Raw genomic sequence first — 15,808 nt, 5'->3', positions numbered from 1 at the left:
CAATTCTTAGTGCTATGAAGGACCATTGGCTAGCTGCATATGGTCAGTATGCCGGACGCGTTTCAATAACGACCGGTTCGATTCCACGCGCATCACGAAACGAATCTTTGGACTACCAAATCGGCGGAATGTCGACCCGATTCGCGCGTTAACAAGCAGCCAGGTCGTCGCCCGTAATTAGCAATATTATAACACAATAGGCTGCGAAAATCGCATTGTCTCCCAGGCGTCGTTGTGTCGTCAGGCCATTATCAATACACGATCCCAAATCCGTTAAAAGCAAATGCACGCAGACCCCAATCTACTAACCTCTGCGTGCGGTCGCGGCTTATACACCTCGAGATGATGTACTTGATCTCGTCCGACTGAACCTTGTTAAAATTGGCGGGTGGCACGCCCTGCGTGACCTTCTTGAAAATCTGCGCCGCGTTCTTACACTCCGAGTACGGGTACTCGCCGGTCGTCATCTCCAGCATGCACATCCCGAACGCGTAAACGTCCACGCTCTCGTCGTAGTGCTCCTCGTAGATCTCCGGAGCCATAAACTCGGGCGTGCCTATAAAATATTTCATAATGATGAAACAAAATTGCAAAAAAGTACAATGAAACTGGCTTACCGATCACGCTTTTCGCGAACGAAGTGCTTTTCAGCGTCGCCAGGCCCAGATCGCCGATTTTCACCGATCCGGTGGGCCCGGTGATGAAGATGTTATCGCACTTCAAGTCCCTGTGTATGATCGGCGGGTTGCGCGTGTGCAGAAAGTGCAGACCCTTCAGTATCTGCCGGCACCAGTTGCGCAGCACCTTCGGCTTGAGAGCCTTCAGGCGACGGATGTACCTGAAAACGGCGGATGTAAATAGACCGAAATGACGGTAATCCAATTCAAATGCAATGCGAAATGTTGCTATGTTCTAATTCAAATTTTAATTTAAGACTGTTCAACTACGGATGTATTAGTGTCGAAAAACCAGCACGATCCAATTACGTTTTCAGCGTGCCCGAGGTCATCAGCTCCGTGACCAGCACGATGCACTTCTTGAGACGCGGGTTGGTGTAGTCCCACGAGTCGTAGAAGCGCACGATGTTGGGGTGCTGCAGGCCTTTCAGCATCTCGGCCTCCTCGCGGAAACGCGAACGGTCGGCCCTCGACAGCTTGCTCTTGCTGGTCTGTAAGCGGGAAGGTTGTTTTAGGCCCGGCGCTAAAGACGAGGGTTCAAAAACGCGCCGCTGTGACACGGCAAAGATTGGATTTGGATAAGCTGCAGAAGATCGTCTCCTTGCACTACTGACTACAGCGGTTTAGCCTACTCCGCTTTTAATTCAGTTTTTCTGCCGAAACTAGGCCTAGAACAAGTACTTTTTTACTCTATTTTAAATTATTTAGTAACAGTTTTAAGGCAAACCTACGTAATTCTTATACTATTGATTTGGTTGAAAGTAGTTTGGGGTATGTTTGCTGTTATCGCCACCTTTACGCGTGAAATCATATCAAGATTCGGACGCGGTATCACTGTAACAGAGTTTATTTTCGAAAATCGCAACGTCGTCAGTCGTTATGCGTTAGTCGACAAGACGCGCTCCGTCATTTCGGAGCTACAAACCTCTACAACCACGCGACCAAATCTACTTTTCGCAAATACGCTATCATTCTTCAGACTTCCGTTTGAAGCGGTTTTGGAATGGTCACGAATTTGCGATTTCGGATCAGGCCACGCAATTTCGGAAAACCTAGAATTATTACTGGACGCGAATACGATTCGACGGCGAAAACTCGCCTACACGTTGGAAATAAAATTTGCGGTTTTCACCTTCCAGTGAAATACGTGATTACGAAAGCGACTGGGCGTTTTTGTGACGCAACCAGTGTCAAACAGGATCAACGTGGTAGGGCTTCGTCATCCGATCCGTTCACTAGCGCGCGTTCAAAGACAGCCCGGGGCGGTGGCAATGTCCCGATCCTAACATTTTGTATACATTTGCATTTTGCGCGACGGGCCGTAATTATAGCAACGATCAGCGCGTAAAGGGCATCGCGATACAGCCATTGAACAAGGCCGAGAAATCTCGACGCGGACCGAATCGCGTTTTAGAAAACAAGCTTTTCCGCGATGTTCCAACAAATAATCGTGATAAAATCGGACGCAACACAAATAAAGCCACGCGCGCCAGTTCGTGATCGAGAACGGCCTCGTCCGGGAATTTTCCGCACGATTTTGCGCTCGAAAACCTAGCCGTTACGCGGAGCGCGGCGGAACAACTTCGCAGCAAAACAGCGCGTGTGGCTTAAACCAAGCCCGTTTCTTCTCGACCAACACCCGCAACACGCCTCTTCCCGTTTTGTCAACAAAATCAGTAGCGCGAGATCGCAACGAAGATTTGTGTGACAAGCGATTAAAGCGCGTAGCGATACGGCTCATGCGTACATTGCGCTAAGCCTTTTCGTGTCTGCGATTAATTTATGTATGGAGCATTCTCAAACTTCGCAATCGTCAACGCTCCTGGCGATTTCAGCCGTCAACATGCAGTGCACTTGAACAAACTATGCCAGGAATTGTTATGATTCTCAGAGATGCTCTTCTGATAGTGAAATAGTATATCCAAGGACTTTTAAAGCTGAGCGTTGCGGGATTTAACAATTGTTGCTGTTATTGTGTTTGGAATTTCCGACAGTCTGACTATGATATACCGGGGCCTACGATACTTAGTATCATAGGCCCCGGATATACACTTGCAAGAATTTGTGTGACCGATCTAAAGGAATATTCTCTGCAATTCGCTACCACAGAAAACTAGAATTACTTTTTTTCAAGGGTTTACACAATTGGTAAATCAAACACTGACAATGCACAATTTCAATGTGTGTTGGATTGCCACGCACCAGTAGAGAGTCCAAAAGCAGCAATATTGCATTAAAATCCTTACTGACAGAGTTTGGTTCATGACAATTTCAGGATATCATAACTAAGCTCATTTCAGTGTTTGCAAACTTATGGAACATTCCAGACCTGTCATTGCAGAAATCTGATTTACTGACATCATAACATTTGGAAATGATATAATGCAGGTAAATACACATTTGCTTTTAGTGGGCGGGGGCAGGCAACTGTATCGGCTTCTATAGTAATTTGGTCCCACCACACCATGATAAAAGTATAATAAAAGCCACTACATTCGGTTATGTATGGAAGAAAGCAAATATACAGAGCTAACCACAAAATACACACACATTTCGGTTATTAAATTTATTATTCGGTGCACATAAATGCATTCAAATACCTTTTTCGATGCACTGTTAGCAGAGCACTCATTCGGAATTGACCGGCAAATGGACGGGGGAAAGTCTGTCATGCACAGCACATGCATACCATGTGGTATTAGCTGCCATCTGCCAGTCGCTAAAACCATGGTTAGCACACTCTCTTTCTAATTAACAGGAAATGAATCATATCTGCTTTCCAATGGCAGAAATCATGTAAAATAGGGCAAGGGTTCACAAGTGTAAAGATTTGCCCTTAGGATCAATATCGAAACCAAGGACTTAAATCATGGAGTTGAGTTGACACCAATACACACTGTATCTTATTTATTCAACATTTGAGCAGTAGATCAGCGAAATCTTCCAAAACAATTCTTTCAGCTAAGAGCTAAACATGAAATGATTACATCTCACTGTGACATGGCAATCAAGATGGTCTTCTGCTTAGAATCTACAGACGCTAAATACCTTCGGCTCGAATCACCAATGCTACGAATGAAAAATGTCATTGCCCACCTGCAACTCACACCAAGCAACAGCGACGCCAGTGTCGGTATCAAGGCCTTTATAGACAGTTTTAAAACTGCCGCGGCCCATTTCGATGTCGAATTTGAGGAATCGCATATCGGGAGATTGCGCTATAGCTTGGTCCTCATAATTTGCAGAATTTACATCTGTCATATCTTGTTTTGCTGAAAATAAGAATCATATATAATGCCTGACAGCCTAAATGCCTTGCTGACTTCAATCATTAACAAGACCAACACTAACCTGGCAATTTCAGCACAGTGTCATTTTCCGTCGCTTTATCATTATCGCCATGTTCCGAATTGTCTGTTTTATTAGATCCCGATATATTACTGTGGACAGACTTGTCTTCTTTTGCATCAGTGGTTCCGTTATTCTTGACGGGTGCCGAAATTTCACTCGTTTCAATCGATTTTACATCGTCTGAACAGTTGACAGCAGACTCCTGAACTGCCGTGTTGCTTATATTAACTTCTTTTGCATCGACTGACGACGAGTCGTCAGACTTCTTGCCATCATTTGAACTGAGCTCAGTGTGTTCGGTTTGCCCGTTGAATTTGTGATGCCCATTATCGGAGCCCACAATATGATTGCCGTTTATTTGACTTAGAATATTATCCATGGCTTCGTGTACGATTTGCTGGGTGGGATTTGGATTTGCGCCATTTGCTCCGGGTGGGATTTGCACGGTTTTTCTCGCGGTAATAATCGCCGAATCGATTTCGTTGGTTTTCTCGCCAGTTTCTAATGATTTGATGCTGTTATTTTTGGCCATTTTGTCTGTGTGTGGTGAAACGCAGCACAATGGCGCCCAGGAGCGCATAAGAAAAGCTTATGCTAACGTTCGTTGAGCTGCAGTTCGATGATAACCTGCTACTGTTATTGAGCAGATTCGCATCCAATGATGAAGACAGTGCAATAAAAGCGGGCACTGTTGTAGTAGGCACTTGCTGCCAAATGCAGGAGACGGTGATCTGCCATGACTTTTACATTCCCATAATACATAACTGTGACAGTATGGAAAAAAAGAAGTGAATTAGGTGAAACTTCAGCGTGTGTCAATAGTATATCAAACTATTACTATAATGGTTCACTGACAATATATCTGCTAAGTTTCTTTGTGTAATCCAACTAATTCCCCTTCTCAACTTCACACTGTTGTAGGAAAAACACACATCAACAAATTAAATCATGGTCAAACAATGTGTCACAAGTACCAATTGAACTTGAAGAACCAGTCAGATAAATGACGTTATGCATTGTGAACACGGATTCAACAATATTCTTGATATTCGTATCAAATCAACAACAGTAAGCAATATCGATCAGTCTATACATGATAGAACTGACTGTAATACCTGAGTAGCTTATGAAAGACATATTATTAACTTATGAGATGCCGTGGATATTGGAGAAAAAAATCAAAACCATCCATCGAGCGTACCATATGATCAAAATATATGTTAAAGTCAACGTTCAATCAATGACCAAATTGGTAGCAATATATAGCCTACACTGCGGATCAGAAAAATACCGGTCATTTTCTATTCAAATCCACACGTGTTACACATTCACTCAACTGATATGATGTCCTAATGTCGGCTGTTACTCTATACAATTAAAACCTGTCTACCAGATCTCTACACACTGCGACCGACTGCACTAACACAGCATTGAAACTGACATTTCTCCAAGACATGAATTCGGGTACGGCACACTTCTAGATCGCGGAAACCTCGCTTGCGGCAGTTGCACTAATGCATGGTAAGCCTGCCATTAATACCTACCACATTCCCGGATGCCAGACAAAACGAAAGCAGTCTCAAGGCGCATCAATAGTCTCATGTCAGTATTCGCCATCACCCATTCGTTAGCTTACTCGATGCAGCGAGTCGAAGATATGAAGAAGGCAGAAACGGTAACGCCACATGACTGTCGCCTAGTGGTAGAATTTTGCCACAACGCGAAATCGCTCTGTCCGAGCCAATGATATATATACAATATACATATATCATATATATACATATATATATCATTGATCCGAGCATAGCAATATACAGCGTACGCTGTAAATTTCCATGGTCCGAGTAAGAGAGACACTTTATTTCCATGCAGCTGAAATACATATGTAACAAACAGCAATAACAATATTACACAAAACGCAAACACAAGATTCAGTGTCGGATAGGAATCAGATACGACCTTTGAGGCCCCAAAAACTTCAATGACTTCTTTACCTCGGTGTCAACAGCGCATAATGTACTAGTTCAATACACGCGCGTCCACGTCTACCATATGGTCGACAAAAAGATCATCGCTCTATCAAATATACCAGACCTGTGATGTGGAGCAGTATCTCGCTGGCTACTCGACAGTCATCGAACAAGTCCACATTAAAGTCGAAATACAGACAATACCTGAATCAATACTAGCTATATCCTTCTAATTTACCGGACCAAGATCTGAGATATCGATCTCTCCTTCCGACACATGCCATCTCTTTTTGTCGCCTGTCCTTTTATATTATCTTCTTTTTTCCTTACATTTAGTGAGTAGCCTATTCCTCCTTTTTTACATCGCCTAAGTCAGGTGGGTGAGGTCTCTGATTTCGAAGTTTACTTAAGTCATCGTAAATGGTTTGATCTGGCCGAGCCTTGAACCGCCACAATCAACCGATGCCACAATGTCACAACGAGCAATCTTACTTAGAATCAGAGGTGGTCAAAGTAGTCAGCGTTGGCATCCACCATGCATGCCAAGGTGGGTGTCTACTATTCCAAGTCGTTTCGACACTATCCTACAGTTTAATAATTTCGCAATTTCGTTCAGTTTATTATTAAAATTTCATCATTTCAAAACACCACAAGACTGCGATATGATGAAAAGATAGGAAGGTGTCGAAACGACTTGGAGTAGGCTAGTATAGGCTATTTGAGATCAGACACCCACCTGGGCCTAAAGGCAAGATAGTGGTTTACTGATTCGATAAAACATTTATTAAAACGATGATTAAATTGAAGCAACAACGCCGCAACTTTCTACCCAATTCCAAGTAGAACATGTAGGCCTATACAATATCTATTTTCCATCATTTTTCCTTCGGAATCAAAGTCTCAGAAGGATATGAGCGCCACTGTTGTGTATATATCATATAATAAAAGTAATTTCGGAATCGAAAGCGCGTCCTCGTCGGACTACCACATTTTCGGCAAGACCTACACGATAACGGATTGCGCTCTCAAGTATGCTGGACCAAAACTATGAACACCGGTATTTCGACGGCAATCCGCGAGTCGTCTAGCATCCATACAAGTGGGCAGTGGTTCCCAACCTTTTTGGATGTCGGAGCCGCATTTCAAACTTTAGAGTAGCCTACCTATGGAGCCGCATGAAACACTCGAGTAGGCTACTTGTAACGGAAATTTAAAGGTGCCTAATTGGGTACCTCTGCATCTCACCATCCAGCTCATTCAAAAGCATGTACATGTACATAGACTTCTATAAAGATTATATATCGGTTATTTTAGCATTGATATAGACACAGATTAGCGAGTGCTATGCAGAGGTGGTCAGTAACGGAGTACTTCTACTTTTTTGAAGAACTCAAGTAGTTTTCCTCTACTTCTGGTACTTACTCAAGTAGATCTTTTTTTTCGCTACCTCTACTTCGTAATAATTTGTGAACTACTTACTTACTTTTCGCTATTTTCAGTTTGTCAAGTAGATGTAGTCTAATCCCCCAACAAGAAAGATAGGCTAAGGAATTTCGGGGCTGTCTTCACGTAGTACCAAACATTTAATTTTCTAAAAGTCATGCAATACCCAGAATTTTCGTTGCGCTTCGCGCAGAGTAGATATGGAGTGACCAGTATGTTTTAACAAAATTCTCGCTGAATATAATTTAGATACCGGGTTACGTGGTTCCGTTCACCCCCCCCCTTCCGTTTGAAACTACCGTTTCGCAATCTAGTATAATTACCTATTATACCTAGCAGCCCATGACGTGTCCTAATCTGAAAAAGTGGAATTTGACTCTTTTTAAACGTTAGACCTGTTTTAGCAGACCGCCGTTGAAACTTTCTGGACAAAAGACATGAAATATATTTTCCGCTTTTTAAAAGCAGTATTTGTATTTTTCTTTCAATTACGATTTTTATACGTTGAGTTCTAACTATAGTTGCAGTTCTTTTGTCTGGAGAACATATACATGTTGAAGTGAAAAAGTAAGTGCGGCAGTAATGCCTTACATTTTCCGAAAATAAAGCTATACGCTATACGGCATTTTACGATCTGCCATATTTTCAATTACCGTATACTAATCTCGCACAGTGCTGAAGCCGTATCCTACACAACTTTTCCTTATTGGTTTTCGGCTAAACTACGGGCCTTATAATATGGAGGAGCGCGTCATGCCGCGATATTCTCTAAAACGGGGTGTTCGAGCGAGATAGTGTAATGGTTATGCGTCCGGCTTCTCGAGCGGTAGGTCGTGGGTTCGATCCCCGGCCGGGTCATACCAAAGACTCAGCAATCACGGATAGCATGGAGGAGAAAAAAAACGGGGGCGCAGACTAGATGGGGCCGTATCGCAACTCCGTCGTCAAAGCATCTCGATGGTGCAGGCGAAAAAGAATACCATATCTCTCTCTCTCTCTCTCTCTCGAGTACACAATGGATTAGTATCGCATTTCCACATCAATACTATCATTTACATCCCATGATGTGGACGACTGCATATTCTGTCAGAAATTGGCAGCTCCTGGGACGACGCATCAATATGAATCGAGCTCTCTACACCTTCCGCATAGCTCGCTCCATTAGCAGCTTTTGGCAGTCCATGCGTACGAATTACGATAGTTTTCACAACTACTTACTTACCTGAGTAGATTTGAAGTCAGTCAATTCTACTTCTACTTCAAGTAGTTTTAGGTTGCTTATGTAAGAAGTACTTCTACTCGTAGTTGAGTAGATTTTTTCTTCGCTACTTTGACTTCTACTTCAGTAGCTTTCTTGACTACTTTCACCACCTCTGGTGCTATGCATTGAAATATACTGAAAATTCATATCATTAGTACAACCAATGATATATATAAATACAACAGACTATATTATATGTCGTTATGCGATAGCTCTTCAAGTCTTCACACACTCCAGCACTTAATGCACAAGTGTGCGGCAGATTATACGCTGAGTAATATTGGACATATTGCAATTTATACTTAACTATGAGCCGTTATTTTGATGTTATTATAATGGTGTCGAAATTTACTCTTCACAGATACACTAGGTCTATGAACAGCAGAACTCAAGATATATCGTTATCCGGCGGGTATTCACTAGGGATGGTGTGAACGTGAGGTTCACGTTCGCGTTCTGTGTGTAAACCTCGGATATTTAGAGGTTCACGTTCACAAACGAACCTCGGTAGGTTCTGCACTGTGAACCTTTTCATATGTTACAACTTCACTTCATTACGACAGCTTTGGTTGAAATTTATTGCATTTCAACTGCGGACAACTCTATGCATGGCGCTGGCAGCATAGAAAAAATCAACACTAAACGAGTTTGCACCTTGACAATCTCAAAAATTGCTTTGTTACAAATGTTGGCTCGAAATATTCAGCTTTCCGTCCGTGAACATTTATTCTGATGTGAGCTTGACCCGCAATCACACAAAATCAATAGCGAAATACACTACATGTAGGACGAAGGATGTGAGCGAATGATGCTTTTTCGACCAATTAATGACATTGATATCGTTGTCTGATGTAAAAAAAAACCTAGCAGGCGTACGGGGCAACCTTGACTTCATATGTTTATTGTATCATAAAAACCAAATCCGTGCGATTGGGGTGTTGGCTAGTGCTGTATAACTTGTTGATGGGTAATATCGGTAACAAGTATTACAAACCCGTTGTATACTCTGCTCTATATCAACGTAGCAATACTCGGACGCCGAATACATTGTCCGGTCTGGCCTAGACCGTTCCCTTGCAAGTCCTCGTCCTTTAGCATTGTGGCATTATATGTGGCCCGAGTCGTCGTTAGGTATTGTGTGTACACTGTAAGGCTATCACTTCACTAAAATGTAGGGTTGGAATTAGCAATATGACGACACGTGACGTCATGAGGTTCACATTCGTGTTCACACAGAACCATTGAAAAAGGTTCGCGTTCAGACGAACGTGAACCTTTCAACGGTTCACACCATCCCTACCCATGCTGAGTATGACGCACGGGCGGTGTTTCTCAACCGGGGGTCCACGGACCCCTAGGGGTCCGCGAAGCATTTTCCGGGGGTCCGCGAAACCTCCAAATTTGCAAAATGGTTGATAAACTAATTTTTGTTGTTTTAATTACTGAAATCACCTGGCAGATTTCGGTAAAACTTCATACCTCACATAAACAGAATGACCGTCTGAGATGAAATATTCTACTGTGCAAACTCAAAATTGCCAATAGCCTACTGATAAAAACATACGGTATTGCTGTTAAGAGATGCTTTTTTGAATTTTGGAAAAAATTCGTCTGCAAAAATCCATTTTCTTTTGTGAAATACATAACCGCTATTCCAGAATAACTTCAAAGACGAATTGCTAAATAGAAATGACTAGACTGGACGTTATATGTTCACTCAAAATCTGTTTCTCAATTTTTGTGTCATATTTGTTGCAATCATACTCAAAGGTGTCGGAAGCGTTGCGCGTTATTATTACATTCGCCACCACCTATCTTTGTGCAAATGGATTTAGCTACAAAATTACTTTGAAATAATAAAAGTCTTCCGAATTTTTACATAAATAGTAGGTTATGATGTTATTTGCATAGGACAGATGGCGGTTGCCCGATAATAGAGCTAAATTTGAACTAAAACCTTGGGGGCCGCGGGGGGCCATGACGGTACAAAAGGGGTCCGCGAATACAAAAACGTTGAGAACCACTGCGCTATAGTCTGCAAGAATTCTCTTTCCCAGTTTTTAGTAGCGGCTTTGGATTGCTTTTAGACATAACTAATATCCCTCATTTTAGCATTCATACACAGAAATTGACTATAACTATTCACAGAAACAAACAACTGTCGTCTATTATATTTTTGTGGCATATTTAGAGGCCAATCAGAGCCCGAAGATGTGGCGCATGCGGATCTCAGAGCAGTGGTCGGGAATCACTGATCTACACTGTCCACATTCAAGTCAAAACACAAGCAGATTCTACCTTAGTGAGCATCAGCGCTCGAGATTGCCGGCTCACGACCTACATTTGTGATCTTATATAGCCCATCGACCTGGACTTCTAATACATGTCACCTCGTTTTCATCTAGAGTTTTTTCTGTTGCGTTAGAATCAGCGTGTGAGCGCATGGCCATTAACATCGCCAAGGAGGCCCAGGTGAGTGACCGATTTCAGATACTATTCCATATCGTTTGGACACCTTCCTAAAGTCTAGTTATATCGCAATCTTACGTGTTTTTGAAAGGATAAAGGTAGCACAGTTAGACTTGGTTTTTCCAAGTATTTGGCCCACCACACTCGAGGCAGTTCAATATATAACACATCCGAACTGCATTTTCCCATGATCCGTACATCGTGGCGAATTGCTTACATTTACACAGCTCAGCACATCAATTCGACGAATACCGCGTCCACAGATGTAGTTTTTCTCAGCCAATGCACAAGATTTCACAAGCAACAAAAGTTGAGGTTCTGTATTTTACAAAAATTTATGAAAATATCATTTTCGCTGATGTGATATGTGGAACTATACAGCAAAAGTTTTCCTAAGGCTTTGTCGACGACGACAATGAAATATTGAGAAACAGGCGTCGTAACAACGACTGCATAAAGATCACATTCACTGGCAGAACGAAAAACAAACAGGAAAACCCAACGGCAAACTATTTCTGATAAAACGGATATCATGTTCCGCCATGTCTGCACTAGACGGTGGAATCAACACTAATGCTCATTCCCGTATCAGTTGTTTTGCGCACGAAAAACCCATTCACCCAATGTGAGCAGTTCTGCAGACTCATCAACAAATATACCATATGTACATTGACAGTGACTCAAAACTGGCGGGTGTTAATGATTGCAGTTTTATACGCAACAAAGTCAATCTGTGCAATGTGAGAAAGCAGGAATATTACAGTAATATACACTGTAAGGTCTGAATCTCCGCTCTGAATTATGGCGCTTCCATTCAGCCAAGCGTTTTGGATTAGAGTAGGATCTGCATGTACAATAGCTTGCACGACCGTAACAGTGTGTTTGCTCCAGCTTAGTGGAAGTCATGCAATCAAACACGCATTCCAAATCCCTCAAGCACAATGCATCGATCATAATCAGGGTGGTTGTAACCAAGTCACAGGGTTCCGAGTCGCAAGTCAATCTCACTTTTATAGTTTTGACTAGAGTCATTTTCAATTCACCACCGAGTCAAGACAGATAGTAGAGGGTCGAGTCCGAGTCATAGTGTTTTTACTCGAGCCCGAGTCATTATGGTCACTATTCGGTTTTCAGTTCAATCCACTTTTTTCAATTCTGCTCGAGTGATATAGAATGGCTCGCATTCATAATATAGTAATTTTTCGTAACAGTTTCTGGGCCTATTTTCCAAGTATCAGGCCTGATACACGAAATACCAATAAGGTGGTAACTTCACTATTCTACAATGAAATGTCTGTCTTAACCGTCCTATAGTCTCGAGTCATATGATTCGGTTTGAGTCATGCACAATGACTCGAGTACAAGTCGAGTCAATACAAAAATTGACTCGAGTCCAGTCATTTCACGCATTTAAAAAAATGACTCGAGTCACCCTGGTCATAATCATGGTTTCAGTATAAAAATGATTGAATTTTATCAACGACTTCAAAACTCCACATCACAAAACGCCACTTGCACAGGACATTGTCTCATAGTCGATATGGAAACTGCAAATGCGACAACAATTATTCTGGAACAGCACCTGCACTGGAGGTGGTCAGTAACTACTTCTACTTCTTCAGCATAAGCTACTCAAGTTTTGCCTACTTACTCTAGGGTTAAGTGATAATTACGGATTTAAAACTACTTCCCATTCAGTTTTTTTTGGCAAAACTACGGCTAGAATGCAGGAAAATCCCTGCTTCTACTCGAGTATCAATCGTAACAAGTTGTACCAACAGTGGCCTGCATTTTCGCAGGCCTATAAATCAACATTCACAGCCCCGGTACAATATGAGCGATGTTCGAAAAACAATTTCTCAACGTTGACTGCTCGATACAATCGTTCAATTCCGGAATCTGCCGCAACAGCGCCATCAGCGGTACCATAGCGCAAAGCAGACTGTCCAGCAGCACCGTATCGGCGCCTTGCACCACTTGCGACCCCAATTTTGTCTTCGCGCTGAGATTGCTGAACGTGTCTCCGAGCAGCGATAAGTACGCGGCAGAATCGAGAGGCTCGGTAGAAGGTGGCGGAAGGCGCGACAGCTCTTTGTTCATCGTGCTTTCAGGATTGGCATAGACGGGCGTTGGCGCCGCAGAAATTTGCTTGCTACTTTGCTGTTTTCGGGGTCCTGTTTCGATCATCCGCCCGCCCTTCTTGGGTGGCGTGGCGGGGCTGGCGTTTCGCGCGTTCCCGCCCGCTAGATTACGTACTTTTATCATCTGCTTGGCTTTCTCGGGCATTCTCTTCCACATGTTGCCCAGCTTTTTGCTCACGTCTGCGAATTCCAGACCTGGATACTGCCTCGTGATTTTCTCTCGCATCTGCTTCGCCCATATCATGTACGCGGTCACTTTTCTTTTCCTGTCGTCACCGGTAGCGGATGCTTTTTTAGTCTTTTTCGGAGCCGGAACATCCAAGTTTTTCTTTGTTTCTTTTGCTGTACCTGGTTTATTGTGTTTGGCAGCTGGTTTTGCTGGGGTTGGCTCGGTACGTTTTACTGGAGTAATTTTTTTATCTGGTGTTTTTGTAATTTTTTCAGCAGTCCCTTTAAAATCGCTTCCGGCCACGGGAGTTTCCGTTTTTCGGGCTTTATCATCGTCTTCCGATTGCGACATATCTTCAGAATTCTTGGACGTGTTACCGGCGTCGTGAGATTTCGAAGTCTGCTTCTTTTTCCACACAAATTTCAACTTGAGGCCTTTCCCGGAAGCAGGTTTCGCGACGACTTTCACGTTTTTCTCCGCGCTCCCGTAACCATCGGCCTGCTTGCCTGGATTTTTGGTGATCTTCATTTTCAATGACCCTTTCTTTACGGGAGATGGCGGTGGGGACGAGTCGGACTTTCTCGCAGAGTAGCTCAACTGTTTTTTTATCGGCATTGATCGAACTCGTATTGGCGGCGATGAATTCGAAGACTCGTCTGACTCTATCTTCCTCTTCTTTGCCATCGTAGAGATGAAAGCGGCTTGATCTGTGATCCCTCCTACGCTAGTTACATCCTCACTAAGCCTTGCTGGTCTTTTACGTTGTCGTCCTGATTTCCTCGCGTCATCTGTGAGATCGAGGCTCGACATAGGAGAGTGGTCTCCGCTACTTTCTTTCTTTTTGGTTAACGAAGGAGAATCAAAGCCCTCGAATGAAGTGTCGCTGTCACTGTCGGATTCCTCGAATAATTTCCTCAGACTTGAATCATGTTGGGGCGTTGCGTTCGCCGGCGAGTGATCAGTTGCGTCGTTTTTACGATCGCGTTTGTTGCTGACGTGGGTTTTTGACTTGAAGTGGTCCATTATTCCATCTTTTCTTTTGGGGTTCAATTCTCGATCGCACCAAATGCACCATAACTGCCCCCCGTTACGCAAGTGCAGCTCGTCGGGAAACTGTGCGACTCTTTCAGCGGGTGTAATAAAAGACATTTTAGCACGTAAACACCTGAACTGAAAGATTGTAGTAATGGCGACTCAAAGCATCTTTACTAAAAATGAAAGGAGCAAGAAAAGGTCAAAAGACAGAGCTCTGAAAGATGCTGTTCATTCAAGCACTGTTACATCATGAATTAATAGGCCATGCATCCTCTCTTATCTGAACATTATATCGCATTGTCTCTTATGTATTGCATTCTACAATGTGCGTGAAGCGTGATATGAGGGGATGAAAGCAACAGAACCGCTTATCAATTAATTCTAGTCTGGTCTGGTGGTTGTTAACCCTTACTAACCTGGGGACCCTTTTAAGCAAACCTTTACGCATTCAGCGAGTCACCACATCACACATCTTATCCATTACCATATTGGTGCAAAAAGATACTGTGTAGATCAGGGGTTCTCAACCCGCGGCCCGCAGACGATTCTTTTGCGGCCCGCGACATCTTTCAATATGAACGCAATACCTACTGGTACAGTATCGTTATGGAAGACCGATGTGTCACATTTGTCGAAGAACCGTTGTTGTAACAAAGCCTAGAAGCTTCAAATGATAGCACGATAGTTTAACGCCTGATCTTAGAGAAAACGTTGCTAGCTTGGTGTCAAGCCCAGCAATCCATATTTCGAGGCATTTTTAAAATTGCCGACGACGTGACAGACGCATTGTTCATAATTGCTTGGAATATCGATAACCCGAAGAGTCTGCTAGAGAATGTGTGACTTCAATAAAAATTTAACGTACTGTGCGAATATTCGCTGTTTCCGGAGCTTAGCAGCAAGTTCAATATCACCTGGCAAATTACGAGGCTACAGTTGTCTGATTCAACACTCAACAGTCACCAGAAGAGTAGGCCTAACAGCTATCTCAGTCGATCTTTTATCGCATGTTTTGAAACACGTTGCCACGCATAGACTACTTTAGCCTAGCATTGGACGAGTCCATCGACTGCACACAGTGCACACTGCACAGTGCACACACATTGCATAGCTAGCCTAATTATCCAGGTGCGTTTTATCAGAGTGGACGGACATATTTCCAGAGGAAATGCTGACTGGGCAAACGTGGGAAGGGGACCAGTGAAAAACATCAATATGACAAAGCTGACTTCTGTAACTATTGGTGTAAGGCTCCAGTCATGGAAGGAAAGGGGAAGAGTTGATTGGTTTAC

The 15,808-nt window shown here is 43.1% G+C and overlaps 3 protein-coding genes across 8 annotated transcripts in view; 1 reads left to right on the top strand and 2 right to left on the bottom strand.

Moving 5' to 3' along the window:
• LOC145438239 (uncharacterized) overlaps positions 1 to 5,602 on the bottom strand; it is a 49,570-nt gene extending 43,968 nt beyond the window's left edge. For 2 of the 6 annotated variants that reach the window (XM_080315615.1, XM_080315617.1), the window contains exons 1-5: positions 4,029 to 5,602; positions 3,774 to 3,949; positions 987 to 1,168; positions 618 to 838; positions 310 to 556 (exon numbers count right to left, since the gene is read on the bottom strand). In XM_080315615.1, coding sequence (XP_080171741.1) covers positions 310 to 556; positions 618 to 838; positions 987 to 1,168; positions 3,774 to 3,949; positions 4,029 to 4,608 — 1,406 coding nt within the window. In that variant the 5' untranslated portion in view covers positions 4,609 to 5,602. The remainder of the gene's footprint in view (positions 1 to 309; positions 557 to 617; positions 839 to 986; positions 1,169 to 3,773; positions 3,950 to 4,028) is intronic. The other 4 variants (XM_080315618.1, XM_080315616.1, XM_080315619.1 and 1 more) reach the window with 4 other exon arrangements.
• Positions 1 to 15,808, top strand: part of LOC145438243 (peroxisomal multifunctional enzyme type 2-like) — a 364,670-nt gene that overhangs the window by 10,993 nt on the left and 337,869 nt on the right. The gene's annotated exons all lie outside the window — the stretch shown is intronic.
• Positions 11,477 to 15,435, bottom strand: LOC145437136 (uncharacterized). The gene has a single exon (XM_080314300.1). The coding sequence runs from the start codon at positions 14,628 to 14,630 to the stop codon at positions 12,987 to 12,989; it is 1,644 nt and encodes a 547-aa protein (XP_080170426.1). The 5' UTR covers positions 14,631 to 15,435; the 3' UTR covers positions 11,477 to 12,986.

This window comes from Botryllus schlosseri, chromosome 4, assembly GCF_051294905.1.
Source record: "Botryllus schlosseri isolate E-star chromosome 4, Bs_hap1, whole genome shotgun sequence".
Lineage (NCBI taxonomy): Eukaryota > Metazoa > Chordata > Ascidiacea > Stolidobranchia > Styelidae > Botryllus > Botryllus schlosseri.
The sequence above is the reverse complement of the archived record's forward strand: the minus strand, read 5'-3'. Positions and strand labels throughout refer to the sequence as shown.